The sequence below is a fragment of the Somniosus microcephalus genome, unplaced genomic scaffold, assembly GCF_052327205.1.
Source record: "Somniosus microcephalus isolate GS21.2 unplaced genomic scaffold, FLI_Smic_1.0 unresolved_chr4, whole genome shotgun sequence".
NCBI lineage: Eukaryota > Metazoa > Chordata > Chondrichthyes > Squaliformes > Somniosidae > Somniosus > Somniosus microcephalus.
Genome location: NW_028225182.1, coordinates 33,737,390 through 33,762,864, shown reverse-complemented (window position 1 = coordinate 33,762,864; position 25,475 = coordinate 33,737,390). Strand labels below are relative to the sequence as shown.

Here is a 25,475-nt window from a genome sequence, read left to right as displayed (position 1 = left end):
TCACAAGGGCCATGACTCACTTAAAGATTTGTGGTTCCCCCTTCCCGGATCACTGTCTCCACACGAGCAGTTGCCCAGGACCCGAGTGTTCTGACTCGGCGACGAGTCAGCGGAAGCGGTTTCACTGAATCAGCTCTTGATCTAGAGACTGAAGAAGTTGTTCCCCTTGGAAGCAGAGAAGGTTAAGGGGAGGTTTGATGGAGGTGTTCAAAATGATAAGAGTAGATAAGGAGAAACTGTTTCTGGTGGCAGGAGGGTCGGTAACCAGAAGACACCGATTTAAGGTAATTGGCAAAAGGACCAGAGGGGGAAGATGAGGAGAATGTTTTTAGGCAACGAGCTGGAATGCGCTGACCCCACAGGCCGCGATGTGATAACGGCCAGATCGACTGCTTTTAGTGCTGTTGCAGATTCAATAGTAACTTTCAAAAGAGGAATTGAATTAATATTTGCAGAGGAAAAATTTGCAGGGACCGGCACCTAAATAACTGGAAATCTCTGTTAACCGGCAAAATTCAGGAGTAGGTTCAGGTAAGTTTTACTTCGTATTAGTGGCCGTTCTTGGATCTATGGCTGTGTAACCGGGGTTCCTGCACCTGTTGCTAAGCAACAGGGGCACCTGGATCTGTTGCTGTGTACGGGGCTCTCATACCTTTTACTATACCTCTCTGTAATCCGGACTTTTTGATAAACCGGCACCACGTCGGTCCCGGATAAGAAAGAGTTTCCTGTAATTGGACAGCTCTTTCAAAGAGCTGGACAAGCACGACGGGCCGAATGGCCTCCTTCTGTGCTATGATGGCTAACCTCCACATCCCGGGATCTAGAGGAAGGCCCAAGGCCTGTTGGACAGGCACCAGCCAGACTGGAGAGAGCGCCCTCTCCAGCTGGAAAGTGCACCTGCGCATGAAAGGCAGGATCCTACCCAGCTGTGACGCCCTCCGCGGTTAGCGTCAGCCGCGGTTCAGTGGGTCGCGCTCTCTCACCTGTGTGAGTCAGAGGCTCGTGGGTTCCAATCCCCCTCCAGGGACTCGAGCACAAAATCCAGGCCGACACTCCCAGTGCTGGTACTGAGGGAGCGCCGCACTATCGGAGGTGCCGTCTTTCGGACGAGACGTTAAACCGAGGTCCCCGTCTGCCCTTTTTAGGTGGTAAAAGATCCCGCGGCCACTACTGGAAGAAGAGCAGGGGCGTTCTCCCCGGTGTCCCGGTAATATTTATCCCTCAATCAGCAGCACTAAAAGCAGTCGATCTGGTCGTTATCACATCGCGGATTGTGGGATCTGAGTGCGCACAAATTGCCTGCCACGGTTTCCGACATTACAACAGTGACCACACCTGGCTCTAAAGAGCTTTGGGATTTGAGTACAGGAGTAAAGAAGTCTTACTCCAATTATATAGGGCCTTGGTGAGACCACACCTGGAGTACTGTGTACAATTTTGGTCTCCTTACCTAAGGAAGGTGTTAGGGAATATATATATATATTTTAATAACATAGATTTTAATATGATTAAAATCTAATGATTTAAAGAAATCTGATTATGCTTAAGCTGGCCACGTGCCAAAGGATGGTGTGATGTATCAGATCCAATCACAGCTGGTAACGTCACATCGGCTGACTTAAAAACTGAGAACAATGAAAATGCTGATTTAGCTTAAACTGTGAAAGTGCTGATCTTAGCTTAAAACTGAAAGTGATGATTCTGCTTAACTAGAGAACAAAGGAATGATTGATGTACCAGAGATCCAATCAGTGTGATGTAGTTGAACCAACCATAACTCTGCATGCATGCTGCTGAGCCAATGGTAATAAAGGGGGCGGGTACATCTGCTGCTGTATAAAAACCAGCCATTTTGAATATGTTGTTAGTCGGATGAAGGAAGTCAAACAGTGTAAATCAAGTGATGCAATAAATCGACTATTTAAAACTTACCACCGGATTCGCAAACTTTTATTTTAGTGTGTTGACCTCAGATCAGTGTGGTCCACTGAACTTACCTTGATCTAACAGAAGGATATGCTTGCCGTAGAGGGAGTGCAACGAAGGTTCACGAGATTGATTCCTGGGATGGCGGGACTGTCGTATGAGAAGAGATTGAGTAAACTAGGCCTGTATTCTTTTGAATTCAGAAGAATGAGAGGGGATCTCATTGAAGCATACAAAATTATTACTGGGCTTGATAGGGTGGATGCTGGGAGAATGTTTCCCTTGGCTGGGGAGTCTGGAACCAGGGGCCACAGCCTCAAGATAAAGGGTAGGCCATTCAGGACTGAGATGAGAAGAAATTTCTTCACAGAGGGTGGTGAATCTTTGGAATTCTCTACCCCAGAGGGCTGTGGAGGCTCAGTCATTGGGTATATTCAAAACAGAAGTCGATAGATTTCTGACTAGTAAAGGCATCAAGGGATATGGCGATAGGGCCGGTGAATGGAGTTGAGGCAGAAGATCAGCCACGATCTCATTGAATGGCGGAGCAGGCTCGAAGGGCCGAATGTCCGACTCCTGCTCCTATTTCTTATGGGACGTCCCGAGGTGGTGAAAGGCACTATCGAAATGCAAGTCCTTTCTTTCGTACCTTGACTTAATGACTAGGTTTACACCAGCCAAGGATGGTAACTTGAGGGAGGTGCTGGAGGTCAGAGGGCACCGGATGATCCTGTACCAATCAACGGTCAGCGGCTACAGGACAGGAGCCGGGGGGCGGGGCGCACGAGAAAGAGAGACCGGGCAGGGAAAATGAACCACCATTAGCTCAAATGTGGCAGGTTTGGGAACAAGGAGGGGAGACAATTCACTGCTGCACCCCTCCCTCCAACCAGAACCACCAAACTCGCATTTATACAGCGCCTTTCATGACCTCAGGATGTCCCACAGCACTTTACAACCTCGCAGGTGGACGTAAAAGATCCCGCGGCCACTATTTCGAAGAAGAGCGGGGGGGGGGGGGGGGGGGGCGGGGTGGGGGGGTTCTCCCCGGTGTCCTGGGGCCAATATTTATCCCTCAATCAACACAGCAAAAAAAACATTATCTGGTCATTATCACCTGGAGTACTGCGTACAGTTTTGGTCTCCTTATTTAAGGAAGGATATACTTGCATTGGAGGCAGTTCAGAGACGATTCACTCGGTTCATTCCAGAGAGGAGGGGGTTGACTTATGAGGAAAGGTTGAGCAGGTTGGGCCTATACTCATTGGAGTTTAGAAGAATGAGAGATGATCTTATTGAAACATATAAGATACTAAGGGGGCTCGACAATGTAGATGCAGAGAGAATGTTTCCCCTCGTGGGGAAATCTAGAACTTGGGGGCACAGTCTCAGAATAAAGGGTCGCCCTTTTAGAACTGAGATGAGGAGGAATTTCTTCTCAGAGGTTCGTAAATCTGTGGAATTCTCTGCCCCAGAGAGCCGTGGAGGCTGGGTCATTAAATACATTTAAGGTGGAGATAGACAGATTTTTACAAGATAAGGGAGTGAAGGGTTATGGGGAGCGGGTGGGGAAGTGGCTTTGAGCCCAAGATCAGCCATGATCTTATTGAATGGCGGAGCAGGCTCGAGGGGCCGAGTGGCCTATTCCTGCTCCTATTTCTTATCTTATGTTCTTATTGCTATTTGTGGGAGCTTGCTGTGTGCAAATTGGCTGCCGCATTTCCTACATTACAACAGTGACTACACTTCAAAAAAAGCATTTAATTGGCTGTAAAGCCCTTTGAGACGTCCGGTAGTCGTGAAAGGCGCTTTAGAAATGTAAGTCTTTCTTTTCAATGAAGTACTTTTGCAGTGTAGTCACTGTTGCAATGTTTGGAAAGCTAGTTGTATGCAGCAAGATCCCACGAACAGCAATGAGATCCTTGTCGACACGAGAGATAAGATGCGAAAGAAGCTTAGGCCCAGGCTTAAGCGTAAGGAACGAGAGGTGATGCAAAGGACGTGAACTGCTTTTTCCTGGATTCTCCTGCTGTGAGGGAGATCAGAACTAGGGGCCATCAATATAAGATAGGTCACTAATAAATCCAATAGGGAATTCAGGAGAAACTTCTTTACCCAGAGAGTGGTGAGAATGTGGAACTCACTACCACAGGGAGTGGTTATAGAGTCATAGAGTTATGGAGCACAGAAAGAGGCCCATTGTGGCCACGCCGGCCATCAAGCCCTGTCTATTCTAATCCCATTTTCCAGCACTTGGTCCGTAGCCTTGTATGCTATGGCGTTTCAAGTGCTCATCTAAATGCTTCTTGAATGTTGTGAGGGTTCCTGCCTCTACCACCCTTTCAGGCAGTGAGTTCCAGATTCCAACCACCCTCTGGGTGAAAAAGTTTTTCCTCAAATCCCCTCTAAACCTCCTGCCCCTTACCTTGAAACTATGCCCCCTGGTTATTGACCCCTCTACTAAGGGGAAAAGTTCCTTTCTATCTACGCCCCTCATAATTTTGTACACCTCAATCAGGTCCTCCCTCAGCCTTCTCTGCTCTAAGGAAAACAACCCCAGCCTGTCCAGCCTCTCTTCATAGCTGAAGCGCTCCAGCCCAGGTAACATCCTGGTGAATCTCCTCTGCACCCTCTCCAATGCAATCACATCCTTCCTATAGTGTGGCGACCAGAACTGCACACAGTATTCCAGCTGTGGCCTAACTAGCGTTTTGTACAGCTCCATCATAACCTCCCTGCTCTTATATTCTATGCCTCGGCTAATAGTTGAGGTGAATAGCATAGATACATTTAAGGGGAAGCTAGACAAACACATGAGGGAGAAAGGAATAGAAAGATATGTTGATGGGGTGAGATGAAGAGGGGTGGGAGGAGGCTCGGGTGGCGCATAAACACTGGCACGGACCAGTTGGGCCGAATGGCCTGTTTCTGTGCTGTACGTTCTATGTAAGATGCAGTGTTGAACCGTACATGGCAAATGACCTCTGGACACTCCTATTCCTATGTGTTCCACTAGGACCAACAATTTATCAAGGCACTTCAGGTGCTAGCCACGAGAAGATCTTGACCGCTGGACTGTCCTGGTCCCGAGCCGCGATGTATAGCAGTTATAAAATAAGCAACCAAGTAATCTGCTTTGACGTTGGTTGCAGGATAAGCATAGAGTCATAACGGCGCAGAAGGAGGCCATTCGGCCCATCGAGTCCGTGCCAGCTCTCTGTAGAGCAATCCAGTCAGTCCCATTCCCCCGCTCTATCCCCGTAGCCCTGCAAGTTTATTTCCCTCAAGTGCCTCTCCAGTCTCCCCTTGAAAACATTGAGTGTCTCCGCTTCCACCACTTCCGTCGGCAGCGAGTTCCAGGTCCTCACCACTCGCTGCGTAAAAAAGTTTTTCCTCACGTCCCCCCTGTATCTCTTGCCCAAAACCTTAAATCTGTGTCCCCTAATCCTTGTACCATCAACTAGTGGGAACAGCCTCTCCCCGTCTAGCCTATCCAAGCCCGTCATAATCTTGTACACCTCGATCAAATCACCCCTCAACCTCCTTTGTTCTAATGAAAACAATTCCAGCTTCTCCAACCTGTCCTTGTAGCTAAGATCCCCCATCCCCGGAACCATTCTGGTAAATCTCCTCTGCACCCTCTCAAGGGCCTTCACATCCTTCCTAAAGTGTGGTGACCAGAGCTGGACGCAATACTCCAGTTGTGGCCTAACCAGCGCTTTATAAAGGTTCAGCATAACTTCTCTACTTTTGTACTCAATACCTCTATTTATGAAGCCCAAGATCCCATATGCTTTGCTAACCACTCTCTCACTATGTCCCGCCACCTTCAGGGACCTATGCACATTAACTCCCAGGTCCCTCTGTCCCTGTACACCCTTTAAAACTGTGCCATTTTGTGTATATTGCCTCTCTCTGTTCCTTCTGCCAAAATGCATCACTCACACTTCTCTGTATTAAATTCCATCTGCCACTTGTCTGCCCATTCTGCTAGTCTTTCTATGTCCTGTTGCAGTCGATTGGTATCATCCTCACTGTTTGCCACCTCCCCCAAGTTTGGTGTCATCAGCAAATATAGAAATTCTGCTCTGTATTCCAATATCCAGTTCTTTTATATATATGAAAAAAAGCAGTGGCCCCAGCACTGACCCTTGGGGAACAACACTGTCTACCATCCTCCAGTCTGAAAAACAGCCATTTACCACAACTCGCTGTTTTCCGTCCTTAAGCCAATTCCTTATCCAAGCTGCCACTGACCCACCTATTCTATGAGCCTCAATTTTGTTAACCAGCCTTCTATGTGATACTTTGTCAAATGCCTTCCTAAAATCCACTGCATTCCCTTCATCAATCCTCCCTGTTACTTCATCAAAAAATTCAATTAGATTGATAGTCAAACACGATCTGCCTTTTACAAACCCGTGTTGGCTCTCTTTAATTAGCTTAAACCTCTCCAAGTGCCCGTTAAAATTTTATTCCTTGATTATTGTTTCTAAAACTTTACCCACCACTGATGTTAAACTGACCGGCCTGCAGTTACTAGGATTGTCCTTACACCCTCTCTTGAACAACAGTGTCACATTTGCCACTTCCCAATCCTCAGGCACCTCCCCCGCATCTAGGGAAGATTGGAAAATTATGGCATGCCCTTCCGCTATCTCCTCCCCAAATTCCCTTCGCAACCTGGGATGCAAGCCATCTGGGCCAGGCGACTTATCCACTCTAAGCAGGGCCTATGATAATTGCTCTTCAGGATCAATACGAGTGTAAAACTTTAACTAGTGTCAGCGGTGGTTAGTTTGCACTGACCACTTTTTACTGTCTTATCCCCTATTGATTAATAAAAAAACTTGGAGGTGTCTTGTCATTCATTCATGGGATGTGGGCATCGCTGGCAAGGCCAGCATTTATTGCCCATCCCTATTTACCCTCGAGAAGTCGCAATCCTGAACCGCTGCAGTCCGTGTGGTGATGTTGTCATCGCGGTTTGCACTGCCATTTCAATTCAATTCAATTTTATTTGCCATATGTAGCTAGTACAATGGAATGCTTACTCCCCGTTGGGACGCGTCAGCTATACATACAGCGCCGTGTTCAGAGAGTCAATACAATGGCTTCCCGTGGCAGTGGGAGCACGATGTCCCTCAGCCGCTCCGTCCTCCTCGTCACCGCGGCCTCCTCCTCACTGTTGCCGGCTCCACGTGTGGTGGCCTGCTTCTCCCGCTCACGATCCGACCTCTGGCCACCATACCCGGCTCCCCTCCTCCCAGTCGGACTGCGAGCTTCCCGCCAAGGAGCTGCCGGCCGACGTGCTGCAGCGGGTCGTCGTTGCTGCTGCTCGTTGCGCTGCGCTGCCTCTGCCCGACTCGCCGAACACATCGTCGGGATGTGAATGTTCCGGTCGCCACGACCTCCTCCTCACCGTCGCCGGCTCCACGGTCCGACGGCCCGGGGCCTGCTTCTCCCGCTCATGGTCCGGCCTCTGGCTGCCATGCTCGGCTTCCCTCCTCCCAGTCGGAATGCCTTCCCGCCGAGGAGCTGCCGGCCGACATGCTCTAGCGGGTCGTCGTGGCTGCTGCTGCTGCTCGCCGCGCTGCGCTGCCTCCGCCCGACTCGCCGAACACTTCGCTCCGGTTGCGGGAGTGAGCGGGCCGCCCGAAACAGGGAGAGCGCGCTAGCACCGGACCGTCCCCGTCGCCATCTAGACTCTCACAGAGGGCAGTTAAGAGTCAACCACATTGCTGTGGGTCTGGAGTCACATATCGGCCAGACCGGGTAAGGGCAGCAGATTTCCTTCCCTAAAGTGAACCAGATGGGTTTTTACGACAATCCGGTAATTTCACAGTCCCCGTTACTGATTCTAGCTTTTCGTTCCTGATTTTATTTCATTGAATTTAAATTCCCCAGCTGCTACAGTGGGATTTGAACTCGTGTACTCCGGATCATTAGGGCAGGTCTCCGGATTAATAGTCCAGTAACATAACCACTATGCTACTGTACCCGTTAGGTGAGCTGAGCCCTAAGTCTAGAGCCCCATAGTGTTTCGAAACTGGAGTCTCTGGAACTCGAGGGGTCTGTAAAGACATCCCGCTGGAGGTCATCATATTTCTGTATTCGCTCCCTTCACTGCTGTACACCAACAGACAGCATTTACTGTCTGGGGGATCCCTGGGAGTGGGAGTGTGTCAGTATTTACAGGGGGTCTATGGGAATGTGTCAGTATTTACAGGGGGTCCCCAGGAGAGGGTCAGTATTTACAGGGGGTCCCTGGGAGTGTGTCAGCATTTACAGGGGGTCCCTGGGAGTGTGTCAGCATTTACAGGGGGTCCCTGGGAGTGTGTCAGCATTTACAGGGGGTCCCTGGGAGGGTGTCAGTATTTACAAGGGGTCCCCGGGAGTGTGTCAGTATTTACAGGGATTCCCCAGGAGTGTGTCAGTATTTACAGGGGGTGTCCGGGAGTGTGTCACTATTTACAGAGGATCCCTGGGAGGGTGTCAGTATTTACAAGGGGTCCCCAGGAGTGTGTCAGTATTTACAAGGGGTCCCCAGGAGTGTGTCAGTATTTACAGGGGGTCCCCGGGAGTGTGTCAGTATTTACAGGGGGTTCCCGGGAGTGTGTCAGTATTTACAAGGGGTCCCCAGGAGTGTGTCAGTATTTACAGGGGGTCCCCGGGAGTGTGTCAGTATTTACAGGGGGTCCCCGGGAGTGTGTCAGTATTTACAGGGGGTCCCCGGGAGTGTGTCAGTATTTACAGGGGGTCCCCGGGAGTGTGTCAGTATTTACAGGGGGTCCCCGGGAGTGTCAGTATTGACAGTATGAAGACTGCTTGCTCTGGGCAGTAGACAGCTGTATCGTGTGACTTGCAATTTGTGGGTGAATGGACACTATAAATAGGCACATGTTTCAAAAACCAGCCTGGAGACCTCGCGCAGCCTTTAATTTCGTACTTGCCACTATTTCTCAAGCGCAGAAAATCCCCTTTGTTCTTCGGAGCCATTTACTTCCTGTAATTGGACGGTCTGGATTAATAACTGTTGGGTAGGATTCGCGCGGTGGGTGGGCGTTGCCAAGTGTACGGCAATCACCCGCGCTCTCTCAATTCCTGCCCACACTCTCTGTAATTCCGGATATTTTTAAATCACAAGCCATAACGCCACTGCCTAACTGCAGGCCACACTCCAGCTGGATTCTCCACTGTCCCAGGTGTGTCGCTGAAATAAAGAATAGATTTGCCTTCCAAAGTTAGGCTTTATTAACTTTAAAATTGGCAGCATATCTTTCTACATCCAGTCCCAACTAAAGCTAGAAAAGGACTGAATTTAAGGTAGCCACAACACATCATGTGATCATCAACTACCAATGAGATTACAACACATATCCCAAGGCAGTTAACAAACAACGAATCACAATACTTTTACTAATCAAGGAATAATCACCACATTCACCCCCTCCTTTAAAATATACTCCAACCTAATAACTTTTACAATTTACAATTAATTATTTACAACTAAACTATGCACGAGAATAAAACTATTTACATAACACAATACTAAATGAACAACAAATAATAACATTACGCATAAGTATTAAGTATCTCTCAACTAAAACAATATACTATAATATTTCAACAATTTTTAAAACATTACTATCAATTTAAAAGTCCATTTTCAATCGGTCGACCGGATATCTTGTCCGTGTCGACCTTCTTAACCTTGGTGAAATTCCTTGCCCTCCCACGCCAGAAGGCACAGAAGTATCTTCAACAGGAAGGCTATCCATATCCCGATTCTCAACGGTTTCCGGATTAGAAATCCCATCAGAAGATGAGCTGGGACGGTCATAAACATCTATCAAAGGCTGACTAATAGAAGTATGATTATCTGCAATCGGATTGGAAATATTCGTAGTATCTGTAACAGCATCCACATTATCCGAATCATGACCATTATTATTATCCTCAGAAGAGGGCTGGCCCCCACAAGGAGCCAAGTCTTTAATTGAAACAGTACTTTCTTTCCCATCTTGGAATCGAATATGAGCATATTGGGAATTTGCCTCCAACAGCTCCACCTCCTCCACCAAGGGGTCATATTTTGACAATCTAACATGGCGTCGAAGCAACACAGGTCCCTGCATAGTAAGCCATGAAGGTACCGAATATCCCGTAGTAGATCTCCGCGGATAGTTAAAGAGCCTTTCATGGGGGGTCACATTAGTAGCCGTTGAAAGCAATGATCTAATGGAATGCAGGGCATCAGGCAGTACCATTTCCCACTGTGTATTCTTAAGGTTCCGGGATGTCAACGCCAACATAACTGCCTTCCAGATCACCCCATTGTATCGTTCGCACTGTCCATTACCCTGGGGATTATACGGGGTAGTTCTGCTAGTAGAAATTCCCCGACTCTGAAGGTATTCCTTCAACTGGGAAGACATAAAAGAACTTCCCTGATCCGAATGGATATACGCAGGCATCCCAAAGATGACAAAAAGTTGAGTCAAACATTTAATAACTGTAGCAGCTGATACATCTGCACAAGGAAAAGCAAAAGGGAACCTTGAAAACTCATCCACAACAGTAAATATATATCGGTTTTGAGTAGTTGAAGGAAGAGGTCCCTTAAAATCAACACTCAAACGTTCAAAAGGAGAAGTAGCCTTTATAAGATGAGCTCGTTGAGGCTTAAAGAAATTCGGTTTACACCGAGCACAGATAGAACATGATGAAGTCATCCGCTTGACGTCTTCAACTGAAAAAGGCAAGTTCTTACTGCGTACAAAGTGTATCATCCTCGTAACCCCAGGATGACATAAGGCATTGTGAAGATTAATAAGCGTATCTCCGTGAATCACCGAACAATAAGCCCTCGACAGTGCATCAGCAGCAACATTATCCTTCCCCGGACGATAAACTATGTCAAAATGGTAACATGCCAACTCAATCCTCCATCTCATTATTTTATCATTTTTAATCTTTCCAAAATGTTTAACATCAAACATAAAGGACACAGATTTTTGGTCAGTTACCAACGTGAAATGTCGCCCCGATAAATAATGTCTCCATTTACGCAATGCTTCTACTATTGCGTATGCCTCTTTTTCTATTGAGGAATGTCTTTTTTCACTATTATTCAAAGTACGTGAGAAAAAGGCCACAGGTCTTCCATTTTGGTTCAAAGTAGCCCCAATTGCAAAATCTGAAGCATCCGTCTCAATCACAAAGGGAACCTGCTCATCAATGGAATGCACAACTGCTCCTAAAATATCCTTTTTAATATTCTCAAAACATGTCCTGGCCTCCCATGATAGAGGATATGTCGTAACCCGAATAAGAGGCCGGATCTTCCGTGAAAAATTTGCAATCCAATTAGAATAATAAGAAAACAGTCCAACAACTCGTTGCAAAGCCTTAGAATTAGTAGGACAAGGTAAATCGATCAATGGTCGCAGACGTTCTGGATCTGGTTTAATCTTATTTCCTGAAATAATATACCCCAATAGATTTACCTCAGTAGTCGAAAAGACACATTTCTCTTTGTTAAAAGTTAAACCAACTTTTTCCACAGCTTGAAGGAATCTTTTTAAATTAGAATCATGCTCCACCCTTGATTTGCCACACACTGTGATGTCATCTAAGTATGAAAAGGTGTCAGAGAGGGAGTTATCACTTATAAAAGCATCCATTGCCCATTGAAAACAAGCAACACCATTAGTAACACCAAATGGTATTCGGCAAAACTGATACAGCTTTCCACCAGCCTCAAAGGCCGTATATGGTTGATCCTTCTTAACAATAGGAATCTGATGATAAGCACTCTTTAAATCAATAGTGCTAAAAACTTTATACTGAGATACTTTATTGATAAGCTCATCAATCTTAGGCAAAGGGTACGCATCTAATTGAGTATACCTATTAATAGTTTGGGAATAGTCTATCACCATTCGTTTCTTGTGTCTCTCATTAGTCGTGACAACTACCTGTGCTCGCCAAGGCGAACAACTAGGTTCAATGATTCCTTCCAATAAGAGACGTTGAACTTCAGAATTAATAAATTCTCTATCCTGACTACTATATCTTCTTGACTTGGTAGCAATTGGCTTACAATCCGACATCAAATTGGAAAAAAGTGATAATGGAGGAATAGATAAAGAGGTTAATCCACAAATAGATAAAGGTGGCTTAGTCCCTCCAAATGAAAGACTAAGAGACTCGTGTAACTGAAGCACATCATGTCCAATCAAAATATCCGCACAAAGATTAGGCAAAACAGATAGGCGTATATCAGTATACGTATTACCTAGAAGAACCATTTTCACAAAGCAACAACCAGCTATTTGTGAAATAAGGGTCGTCTGAGCCATACACACCTGATACGTAACAGGCGAAATTTTCAAATGCTTCTCCTTCGCAAACTGAAGACTTATAAAACTCTCAGTACTGCCCGTATCTATAAGGGCCTTCACTTCCAACCCATTAACTTGAGCCGTAACTATAGCTTTGTTTAGGCCATGAGCAAATGCAGCAGAAATTGATGCAATAAACGCCCTATCTAAAGGCTGAATAGTCACAGAAGAGGTAGTGGAGGAAGACCCTCCCACACCAGGAGAAGGGAAGGTAATTGAACCTAATGATTTGCACACACGTGCATAATGACCTCTCTTGCCGCATTTACTACACACAGCCTCCCGAGCAGGACACTTCAGACGAGGGTGCCGGATATTCCCACAAAAATAACACTTCTGAATCCTAGAGGCAACGGCCGCCGAAGTAGAAACTGTTTCAAAATCTAGTAAACCACTCCCATTAAGTCCACATAATTCCTTTTCATCCGAAACTGCCGAAACCATAGTCGCAGGCCAATTAAAAAGAGCATAAGAATCCGAACTTCTCTGAGCCATATCCAATGTAGAAGCTTGCTCAAAAGCACTTTTAAGATCCAGAGTCTTATTTTCTAACAACCGCTGACGAATTGATCTAGACAGTAATCCATTAATAAAAGCATCCCGTACCAATTCGTCCTTATATTCTTCAGCCGTCACAGCCTTATAATTACAGTCAACACTAAGGCACCGAAGTGCTTGTAAATAAGTATCCAAAGATTCTCCCACCTGCTGCCTACGGGCAGATAGAAGATGACGTGCAAATACCTCATTCTTTGGTTTAACAAAAATCTTTTCCAATGTAGAAGTAGCCTCTTCATAAGTTTTACAGTGCAAAATATATTTATATACATCCGGGTCAATGTAGTTGATCAGCATATTCAGCTTATTTAGAGCCTCTTGATCCAACACGCCCAAAAAGTTTTTAAATGTACAATACCAATGTTTCCATTTATCATCCACTCCAGCAGAATTGGGGTCAGCCTTGAATCGTTCTGGTTGAAGATATCGCTCCATTCTAACATAAAGTTAATAAATTGAAATAAAGAATAGATTTGCCTTCCAAAGTTAGGCTTTATTAACTTTAAAATCGGCAGCATATCTTTCTACATCCAGTCCCAACTAAAGCTAGAAAAGGACTGAATTTAAGGTAGCCACAACACATCATGTGATCATCAACTACCAATGAGAATACAACACATATCCCAAGGCAGTTAACAAACAACGAATCACAATACTTTTACTAATCAAGGAATAATCACCACAGTCGCGAAGATAGAAAGTATTGCATTTCTATAGCGCCTTTCTCCACCTCAGGACGTCCCAAAGCGTTCACAGCCAATGAAGTACTTTTTTTGAAGCATAGTCACTGTTGTGATGTAGGAAATGCGGCAGCCAATTAGCGCACAGCAAGCTCCCACAAACAGCAATGTGATAATGATCAGATAAAATGTTTTGGTGATGTTGATTGAGGGATAAATATTGGCCCCAGGACACTGGAGAGAACTCCCCCTGCTCTTCTTCGAAATAGTGCCACGGGATCTTTTACATCCACCCGAGAGCAGACGGGGGACTCGGTTTAACGTCTCGGCCGAAAGACGGCACCTCCGACAGTGAAGAGTCGACCACGTTGGTGTGGGACTGGAGTCACACATAGGCCCAGACCAGGTCAGGACGGCAAGTTTCGTTCCCTGGGGAACCAGTTACGTTTTTACGAATCAGACAGTCACGTTTACTGACACTGGTTTTTTTTTTTTTTAAAGACGGACTTTAAAATGGGGGCTGAATTACGTCTGCTCGCAGAGCTCCAATTATCACAGGTGAGCTGTGGCTCAGTCTGCAGCGCTCTCTGGCCTCCGAGTTGGAAGGTCGCGGGTTCAAGTCCCACTCCAGGGACTTGAGCCCACAATCCAGGCCGACACTCCCGGTGCCAGTGCGGAGGGAGCGCCGCACTGTCGGAGCTGCCGTCTTTCGGATGAGACGTTACACCGAGGGCCTCGTCCGCCCTCTCAGGTGGACTTAAAATATCTCACGGCCACTATTAGTGGCAGAAAAGGAGAGTTCCTGGGACTAGGGACAGGGTCACTGGCAAGGCTTGGAAGCTAAGCAGAGCCAGGCTTGGTTAGTACCTGGAGGGGTGACCATCAGGGAAGACCAGGTGCAGAAGGTCACGGAAGGAGCCCCGGGAGGGGCGGCTGGTGAGCAGGCCCGGGCGTTGGGCTGAAGATTGTCGGACAGGAGGAATGGTGGAAATGGAATGGCGGCGCGCACAGACGCAGCGGCTTTGCTTCTCCCAGGACGGTGCTATTTACGTTTAATGTTATTGTACTGGACTCATGGGAGCTTGCAAGATCACATTTCGTTGTTCATGTACTTGTGCATTGTACAATGACAATAAAGTTGAATTATTATTATTATCCCGGATGTCCTGGCCAATATTTATCCGTCAATCAACATCACTAAAACAGATGATCTGGTCATTATCACATTGCTGTTTGTGGGAGCTTGCTGTGCACAAATTGGCTGCTGCGTATCCCACATTACAACAGTGACTACACTTCAAAAAGTACTTCATTGGCTATAAAGCGCGTTGGGACATCCTGAGGTTGTGAAAGGCGCTGTACAAATGCAAGTTCCTTCTTATTTCCTTTTATTCTGGTTGGACTAATTGCGACACTTTCTGACTCCTGAGGATTGAGCATGAAGTCTCGAGAGGAGCCACGGCATAAAAATAAAATTACTAATCCACACTGAGCGAAACTTAGCAAGTGAAAATATCTCTGGAAATTGAGAAATCATGAGAACTGTTAGGAACAGGAAAAGGTTCTTTGACCCACCAAGACCCACAGAAATAACCTGGGCACCACCCCACCCCAGTCCTTACCCTGCCGCCATGATTGTGACCCCGCTTCCCCCTCTCCATGACCCCTGCCTCCTCGATCGTGAGACCCCACTTACCGCGTTGCCGGAAGTGATGGACCGATGTGGCTGGGATCGTTCACCGGTTGTAACTGAGGCCGCGCCTCGAGACCGCAAGCAACTCTTCGCCGCCGGGAATGCCGATCAACCGACCGAGCGCCCTGGCAATCGGTCGCCTAATGGTCAAGATCAACCGCCAGGGCCCCCCAATCCTTTCTCCCTCCGCAAATGCATCGAAAGGCATTGTTACTCGGGGTTGCAAACATGGGGTTAGAGAGGGTCCTGTTCCGGAAGGGGTGCCAGATGTTTGTCGCGCTTCTGTTACTGTGCCAGGTCATGCCACGCAATGCCAACCAGCTCCCTCTACACTGTCCCATCAAACACTCCCAGGGCAGGTACAGCATGGGTTAGATACAGAGTAAAGCTCCCTCTACACGGTCCCATCAAACACTCCCAGGGCAGGTATAGCACGGGTTAGATACAGGGTAAAGCTCCCTCTACACTGTCCCATCAAACACTCCCAGGGCAGGTACAGCACGGGTTAGATACAGAGTAAAGCTCCCTCTACAGTGTCCCGTCGAACACTCCCAGGGCAGGTATAGCACGGGTTAGATACAGAGTAAAGCTCCCTCTACACTGTCCCATCAAACACTCCCAGGGCGGGTACAGCACGGGGTTAGATACAGAGTGATGGGCCTTCAATAACCACAAAACTAGAAGTTATAGACTTAAACAAGTTGGCTTTTAATCACTAAGATCAGAGCTAACATCTCAACACGCCGACTGGTTCACAGGAATGAGTCATACAGATCCTGGGATCTTTATGTAAGAGAAGTCAGGGGCGGAGCCAAGAGCCAAGACCTGGAACCTCCCAGGTTAGTCGGGAAAGAGAAAGTGAAACTATACATAGTGGGGGAGGGTAATATACATGAGTGCAAAACGAATACAGGATCAAGACAAACAGATTTCATTACACAGAGTAAAGCTCCCTCTACACTGTCCCATCAAACACTCCCCAAGGCAGGTACAGCACGGGTTAGATACAGAGTAAAGCTCCCTCTACACTGTCCCATCAAACACTCCCAGGGCAGGTACAGCACGGGTTAGAGACAGAGTAAAGCTCCCTCTACACTGTCCCAACAATGTGCGCCTAGCCCAGCCCCAGAAACGCGCCCCTACTGCACCAGTGTGGCAATATCCCCCCACCCCCCTCGAACATCGTGCGGCCTGTCTGGACGAAGTCACTAATTGGCGCTGAATTAATGGTTAGTTTTAATGATTAGGAGCTGGGCTGAGACTGCGCAAACTCATGTGACATCGGAATCTTGTGTCGCAGGTTTGCCGGTCTCAGAGGGGAAAGGTCAGACTCCAGCCCACTGCTCCACCCGGTTCCGCACCACTTCCCTTCGCATTTCCAACTTGCTCATTTTGAACTTGCATTCCCTGGTATGTGAATCCGCCAAAGTAACAAAACGTGGATTCATTGCATCAACTGCTTTCGACTCGGTTCAGACGCTCCTAGTCTCGCCTCCGAGTCAGGTCGTCATGGGTCAAGCCCCACTCCAGGCCCCCGAGCATATAACCAACAGCAACTGGCATTTATACAGCGCCTTTCAGATAGTAAAATGACCCAAGGCGCTTCACTGGGGCGTTATCAGACAAGATTTGACACCGAGCCACATAAGGAGATATTAGGAGTTACGACCAAAATCTTGGTAATCTAGGCTGACTCTCCCAATGCAGTACTGAGGGAGTGCTGCACTGTCGGAGGTGCTGTCTTTCGGATGAGACATTAAACCGAGGCCCCGTCCGCCCTCTCAGGTGGGTGTAAAAAGACCCCACGGCCACTAAAGGAAGAAAAGCAGGCCAATATCTATCCTTCAACCAACATCACTGAAACAGGTTATCTGGTTATTTATCTCGTTGCTGGCTGTGAGACCTTACATAAGAACAGCTGGAGTACTGTGTGCAGTCCTGGTCGCCACACTATAGGAGGGATGTGATTGCATTGGAGAGGGTGCAGAGGAGATTCACCAGGATGTTACCAGGGCTGGAGCGCTTCAGCTATGAAGAGAGACTGGACAGGCTGGGGTTGTTTTCCTTAGAGCAGAGAAGGCTGAGGGGGGACCTGGTTGAGGTGTACAAAATTATGAGGGGCATAGATAGGGTAGATAGAAAGGAACTTTTCCCCTTAGTAGAGGGGCCAATAACCAGGGGGCATAGTTTCATGGTAAGGGGCAGGAGGTTTAGAGGGGATTTGAGGAGAAACTTTTTCATCCAGAGGGTGGTTGGAATCTGGAACTCACTGCCTGAAAGGGTGGTAGAGGCAGGAACCCTCACAACATTCAAGATGAGCACTTGAAACGCCATAGCATACAAGGCTACGGACCAAGTGCTGGAAAATGGGATTAGAATAGACAGGGCTTGATGGGCCGGTGCGGACACGATGGGCCGAAGGGCCTCTTTCTGTGCTGTATAACTCTATGACTGTATAAGAAATAGGAGCAGGAGTCGGCCATTCGGCCCCTCGAGCCTGCCCCGCCATTCAATAAGATCATGGCTGATCTGATCTTGGCCTCTCCCGCTCCCCATAACCCTCGGCTCCCCTGTAGCTCAAATATCTGTCCGTCTCCGCCTTGAGTATATTCAATGACCTTGCTGTGCGCAAATTGAGACTGTCGGCCCACACAGCAACAGTGACTGCCCTGCAAAGGTAATCCATTGGCTCTGAAGGTTCTCTGGGATGTCCTGGGGAAAAGTAATGTATCAATGCCAGCTTTAGAAAATCTTGAAAATTCCAATCAGGTGACCTCGCAGTCTTCTCCTTTTCAAAGGCAGCAAGCCCAAGATTCCTTTGAGGCAGCCTATTGACCCCGGAGGCGACCTCCCGACCCCGGAGGCGACCGACCGACCCCGGAGGCGACCTACCGACCCCGGAGGCGACCTACCGACCCCGGAGGCTACCTATTTACCCCGGAGGCGACCTACTGACCCCGGAGGCGACCTCCCGACCCCGGAGGCGACCTCCCGACCCCGGAGGCGACCTACCGACCCCGGAGGCTACCTATTTACCCCGGAGGCAACCTACCGACCCCGGAGGCAACCTACCGACCCCGGAGGCAACCCATTGCCATGGGTAGGGAATTAGTTCAGAGGTCGGAGACAGAGAGTAGGTTCAATGGGCACGGACTCCAATTGGCAGGATGCGACTAGTGGTGTCCCCCCGGGATCTGTACTGGGGCTGGGGCCTCAGCTTTTCACTATATTTATCAATGGCTTAGATGAAGGAATCGAGAGCTTGCTGACGACACGGAGTCAGGCGGCACAGTAAATAGTGTCGATGGGAGCAGAAAGTTGCAGAGTGACATTGATGGATGAAGTGAGCGGGCAAAACGGTGGCAGATGAAGTTCAATGTGGGGGGGGCGGGTGGGGGGAGTGCGAGGTCATCCACTTTGGACCCAAGAACGATAGATCAGAGTATTTTCGAAAAGGTGAGAAGCCGGGAAGCTGTGGAGAAGCCGAGAGATTGTGGGGTCCAAGTGCAGAAATCACCAACAGCTAGTGAGCAGGTACAAAAAATCATTTAAAAGGCTGATGGAATGTTGGCCTTTATCTCAAATTGGGCTGGAACACAAAGGGGTGGAAGTTACGCTACAGTTATATAAAGCTCTGGTTAGACCCCATCGGGAGCGCTGCGGTCAGTTCTGAGCACCGCACCTCAGAAAGGACATATTGGCCTTGGAGCGGGTGCAGCGTAGGTTTACCAGAATGATACCAGGGCTAAAAGGGTTAAATCACGAGGACAGGTTGCACAGGCTAGATTTAAGTATAGAAGATTAAGGGGTTATCTAATTGAAGGATTAACGGATTTGATAGAGTAGATAGAGAGATACTATTTCCTCCGGTGTGAGGGAGTCCAGAACAAGGGGACGTAACCTGAAAATTAGAGCCAGGCCGTTCAGGGGTGATGTCAGGAAGCACTTCTTCACACAAAGGGTAGTGGAAATCTGGAACTCTCTCCCCCAAAAAGCTGTTGAGGCTGGGGGTCAACTGAAAATTTCAAAACTGAGATTAATACAGTTGCAGTTAGAGGGTACTGGTGAGGCCACACCTGGAATACTGCGTGCAGTTTTGGTTTCCATATTTAAGAAAAGATATACTTGCTCTCGAGGCGGTTCAGAGAAGGTTCACTCGGTTGATTCCGGAGATGAGGGGGTTGACGTATGAGGAAAGGTTGAGTAGGTTGGGACTCTACTCATTGGAGTTCAGAAGAATGAGAGGCGATCTTATCGAAACATATAAGATTGTGAGGGGGCTTGATCGGGTGGATGCGGTGAGGATGTTTCCACTGATGGGTGAGACTAGAACTAGGGGGCATAATCTTAGAATAAGGGGCTGCCCTTTCAAAACTGAGATGAGGAGAAACTTCTTCACTCAGAGGGTAGTAAATCTATGGAATTTGCTACCCCAGAGAGCTGTGGAAGCTGCAACATTAAATAAATTTAAAATGTAGATAGACAGTTTCCTAGCAGATAAGGGAATTAGGGGTTACGGGGAGCGGGCAGGGAAGTGGACGCGAGTCTAGATTCGGATCAGCCATGATCCTATTGAATGGCGGAGCAGGCCCGAGGGGCCGTATGGCCTACTCCTGCTCCTACTTCTTATGTTCTTATTAATAGACCTCTCTGTCCTCGGCCTCTTACACTGTTCCAATGAAGCTCAACGTATGCTCGAGGAACAGCACCTCATCTTTCGATTAGGCACTTTACAGCCTTCCGGGCTCAACATCGAGTTCAACAATTTCAGATCAAAATCTCTGCCCCCATTGTTTCGGACGGCAGCTGTTGATGATTCTGCCATTCCCATTTACACCTCCTCTAGACCCATCTTGTGTTCCTTAACTTGTCCCATTACCATCTCCTTTAGCCTCGCACCATCATCTCCTTTTGTCTTTCAATCTCTCCTGCCTTCCGCTCTATCACAGACCTTCCCTTTTGTTCTTTCCTCCCCCTCCCCCCTTTCCCTGCCCCCGCACTGGCTTAAAAACCAGTTAAATCTCTAACTTTTTCCAGTTCCGACGAAGGGTCGTCGACCTGAAACGTCAACTCCGTTTCTCTCTCTCCGCAGATGCTGCCCGACCTGCTGAGCGTTTCCAGCGTTTTCTGTTTTTATTTCACATTTCCAGCATCCGCAGTATCTGGCTTTTGTAATGGATAGGTTTTTGTTAAGCAAGAGTATGAAGGGTTACGGAACCACGGCAGGGAGCTGGAGTTAAGATGCAAGTCAGCCGTGATCTAATTGAGTGACGGACCAGGTTTGAGGGACTCCGTGGCCTCGTCCTGTTCCTATTTCGTTGCAACTTCAATCCCTGATGCCACGTACTCTCCCCAGGTTTGTATAGCCAGTATTTCTACTTACCTGGTGTTTGTACTGATGACCCACAGCTATATAGGAGGTAGACTGTGCCTGCAGGTGGGTCTTGACCTTAAAAAAAAATGCAAAGTTTTAGCAACATGGAGGACAATAATTCTCCCCCCCCCCCCCCCCCTCTCCACTTTAAGGTGCCGACCCTTACTGGGGTACAGTTCCACAAGAGCCCGTCACCTTCCAGTAATTGTGTCCCAGTTAGATTTAACATAGAAACATAGAAGATAGGAGCAGGAGTAGGCCATTCGGCCCCTCGAGCCTGCTCCGCCATTTAATGAGATCATGGCTGATCATCCAAGTTCAGTGCCCTGTCCCTGCTTTCTCCCCATATCCCTTGATCCCTTTAGCCTCAAGAAATATAGCCAACTCCTTCTTGAATATATTTAATGAATTGGCCTCTACTGCCTTCTGTGGTAGAGAATTCCACAGGTTCACCACTCTCTGGGTGAAGAAATTCCTCCTCATCTCTGTCGTAAATGGCTTACCCCTTATCCTTAGACTGTGACCCCTGGTTCTGGACTCCCCCGCCATCGGGAACATCCTTCCTGCATCTAGTCTGTCTAGCCCTGTTAGAATTTTATAAGTTTCAATGAGATCCCCTCTCATTCTTCTAAACTCCAGCGAGTACAAGCCCAATCGACCCAATCTCTCCTCATACGTCATTCCTGCCATCCCAGGTATCAGCCTGGTGAATCTTCGCTGCACTCCTTCCATGGCAAGAACATCCTTCCTCAGATAAGGCGACCAAAACTGCACACAATACTCAAGATGTGGTCTCACCAAGGCCCTGTACAACTGCAGCAAGACATCCTTGTTCCTGTACTCAAACCCTCTCGCTATGAAGGCCAACATACCATTTGCCTTAACCGCCTGCTGCACCTGCATGCTTACCTTCAGCGACTGGTGCACAAGGACACCCAGGTCTCGTTGCACTTCCCCTTCTCCCAATCTATTGCCATTCAGATAATAATCTGCCTTCTTGTTTTTGACACCAAAGTGGATAACCTCGCATTTATCCACGTTATATTGCATCTGCCATGTTTCTGCCCAATCACCCAACCTGTCCAAATCGTACTGGAGTTTCTCGGCATCCTCCTCACAGCACACACGCCCACCCAGCTTTGTGTCGTCTGCAAGCTTGGAGATACTACATCTAGTTCCCTCGTCTAGATCATTAATATATATTGTGAATCGGGAGGGAGGGGCACTGGATACCCAGCGGGAGGATCCCAAGCTGATGTGTACCGCTAGCCCAGACGCCATTTTGTGCCCTTGTTGGCTCACCGACTTCCATCCCAGCTACCCTCAGCTGGTAGATCAAAAGGTTAAAAATCCGCACCCTCCTCCTCCACCCCCCCTCAACCCCCATTGAGACATGAACATTGTGATAATAGCCAACATTCCATCAGCCTTTTAAATTATCTTTTTTGTACCTGCTCACTGGCTTTTAGTGATTTCCGAACTCGGACCCCTTAATCTCTCTGCTCCTCCACAGCTCCTAGATTCTCCCCATTTCGAAAATACTCTGATCTATCCTTCTTGGGTTGAAAGTGGGTGACCTCGCACTTTTGCCACACTGAACTCCATCTGCCAGTTGTGCCCACTCAATCTGCCTTTCTGCTCCCATCTATACAATTTACTGTGCTACCTAACTTAGTTTCGTCAGCAAACTTGGACATACGGCTCTCTATTCCTTCATCTAAGTCATTTATAATTATAGTGAAATGCTGAGGCCCCAGTACAGATTTAGCGATGTTGGTTGAGGGATGCATACTGGCCCCAGGACACCGGGGAGAACTCCCCCTGCTCTTCTTCAAAATAGTGGGGGTCTTTTACGTCCACCTGAGAGGGCAGACAGGGCCTCGGTTTAACGGCCCGGAAATTCAGGTCTCCACGGCTGAGTACGCACAGGGTACTCACCCGTAGGCCCAATGGAAGTGCCGGTTTCCTGCATGCACTGCGCGTGCGCGGGAAACCGGCACTTCCGTTCCCCTGAAAGCAGGGGTTCAGAGGTCGAACGCGTGCGCGGGGGGAGGCTGCGCGTGCGCATCGAACTTCGTTTTTTTTTTGTTGCAGGTTTTCCAAGTTTGACCAAGTGAATGCATGGCGGGAGAGATGGTGCAGGAGGGAGGCCTTTATATTCCTGAGGCATTGGGACCGTTTCTGGGGGAGGTGGGACCTGTACAAGCCGGACGGGTTGCACCTCAACAGGACCAGAACCAATATCCTCGCGGTGGGGTTTACTAGTGTTGTTGGGGAGGGTTTAAACTAGCTTGGCAGAGGGATGGGAACCTCAGAGTGGATTCAGAAGGGAGAGAAGCAAAACTGGAACTGGAAGGCAGAAAATTAGAAAGTGAGTTTAGTCGGCAGAGGAAACAGGCTAGAAAATAGGCAAGGGAGTTTGGCAATGCTAAATGGTATTTACTTCAACGCAAGGAGTTTAGGGAATAAAGCAGATGAGCTGAGGGCACAGATCGACACATGGGAGGATGATATAGTTATTACTGAGACATGGCTGAAAGAAGGGCAGGAATGGCAGCTCAACATTCCTGGTTAAGAGTTTTCAGATTGGTGGGGGGGGGGGGGGTCACAATCACAGAAACCCCACAATGCAGATAGAGGCCATTTCGGCCCATCGAGCCTGCACCAACACATATCCCACCCGATCCCTGTAACCCCTACACCAACACATATCCCACCCTATCCTCGTAACCCCACGTATTTAATCCCCCTAACACTAAGGGTCAATTTATCATAGCCAATCAACCTAACCCGCACATCTTTGGACAATATTGATTAAAGAATCAATTACATGGCAGTTGAGGCCAATTCATTAAATATATTCAAGAAGGAGTTGGATATATTTCTTGAGGCTAAAGGGGTACGGGGAGAAAGCAGGGACAGGGTACTGAATTTGGATGATCAGCCATGATCTCATTAAATGGCGGTGCAGGCTCGAAGGGGCCGAATGGCCTACTCCTGCTCCTATCTTCTATGTTTCTATGTAAGTCTCCAGAAGTTAGACATGTAAAAAGCAAGCGTAAGGCCTGCTTTTTACACGGCAAGTGGTGAATTAATTAAAATTAAAACATTTTTTCCACAGGTTTATTATTTTTAAATACTTTAAAGCAAGGTAAGTTTATTTTTAGCCCCGTTAGAAAATAAAATTATTTTCTTCAAAAATTTAAATTATAGTTTAAAATAGTTATTTCATGTAATTTATAGTTTATTTAAAAAATTTGATTAAAAAAAAATGTATTTGAAGATTTAGTGATGTTTTGTAAGAAGGGGCCCGTAGTATTTCTAAGTTTGACAGCACTTCCTGTCAGACTTATGAATGGAGCATTCCCTGCTCCGATTGGCTCTCCATGGCCCACGTGATCCCAGGGAATGCATCGAACTAACTGCGCCCCTGGGATACGTAAGCACTGCGCGCCGGCAGCTGGAGCAGGCCCAGGATCGGATTCCCACGCGGGCCCAGAGCTCAACGGCCGGCGCGCAAGGTAAGTGCAGGTTGGAGGCTTGCACCCGCGGGAAGCCCCCGACCCGAATTTCTGGACCATTGTCTCATCCGAAAGACGGCACCTCCGACAGTGCAGCACTCCCTCAGTGCTGCAGTGTCGGTCTGGATTTTGCGCTCGAGTCTCCGGAGCGGGATTCAAACCCGCGACCTTCTGACTCGGAGGCGAGAGCACACTACCCACTGAGCAACGCCTGCACGGGGAGTGCGTGCGTTCATGCAGCCATCACGATGCCACGACAACCCACCCATCACGCTCCCTCAACTCCCCCGCGCCATGGTCAAATAGCGTGCGGACACTCACTGTCCTGGGCGTGATCTTGCGCCGTGCACCCAAGGGCAGTCGGTGCCCGCAGGGCAGGAGGGAGCGGTCTGTGGGGGAATCGCTAGAGCTGGAGAGAGGGCACCGATGTTGGCATTGCAATGCAGCTCTTCTGTCTCAAGACTTGCCACCCACCCCCTCCAGACGGCAGCACTTACTCACCAGGTAGATGGGGCTTGCTAGGAGTGCCCCAGTCACCCCAGCCAGTGCCCCCGCCACCGTGCTCTTGAAGGCGCTGACCCCGCCGTCCGTCCGGGTGTAGCCGGCCGTCTCGATCACGGCGTAGGAGCCCAGGCGGATGCCGTTCATGCAGAACTGGTAGAGGAGGCCGGGCAGCAGCCCCTTCTGCAGGGCCAGCAGCCCGTCCATCTTCCAGATGGTGTAGGTGGCGTGGAAGACGTTGCGGTAATGCACCGGGTAGGAGCCCCAGCGCTTCAGCTCGCCTTGCAGCTGCATCCTGGTCTTGACTACCTCCAAGGGGTTGGTGAAGAGGCAGGCTCCGCAGGCGGCCACCCCGCTCAGAAGGAAATCCATGCTGCAATTAACAAGGCTTGTTTAAAAAAAAAACACAAATGTAATGATCTGTGGCGGCTCGTTTTGGTTTGAATGAATGCAATGCAACCCGGCGCCGGCTGGCTAAGGAGGGACGAGTTGGATGTCACCGGGTGCATGGGTGGCCGAGCCCCGCCCGGTGGCTAAGGGGGCGGTAGCGGGCGTCCAATGCCGGGGGGGGGGCGGGGGAGAAGCGCCAAGGCGCAGCCTTGCAGAGCTTTGCAACGCGGCTGTCAATCAATCAGCCCGCCGGCTGTCAATCACCCGCCGCGTCGCCAGGCGACCGCCCGCCCCAGATTCCAAATCCTCCCGCGCCCGCTGTCAATCACGCGTCGCCAGGCGACCGCCGGCCCCAGGTTCCAAATCCCCCCCGCGCCGGCTGTCAATCACCCGCCGCGTCGCCAGGCGACCGCGTCTCCACGT

At 48.6% G+C, this 25,475-nt stretch overlaps 1 protein-coding gene across 1 annotated transcript in view; it reads right to left on the bottom strand.

The window, feature by feature from the left end:
- Window positions 1-25,186, bottom strand: part of slc25a35 (solute carrier family 25 member 35) — a 44,847-nt gene extending 19,661 nt beyond the window's left edge. The window contains exons 1-2 of the mRNA XM_085977260.1: window positions 24,663-25,186; window positions 20,650-20,715 (exon numbers count right to left, since the gene is read on the bottom strand). Of these exons, the coding sequence (XP_085833386.1) occupies window positions 20,650-20,715; window positions 24,663-25,034 (438 nt within the window). The 5' untranslated portion in view covers window positions 25,035-25,186. The remainder of the gene's footprint in view (window positions 1-20,649; window positions 20,716-24,662) is intronic.
- Window positions 25,187-25,475: the final 289 nt, after the last annotated feature.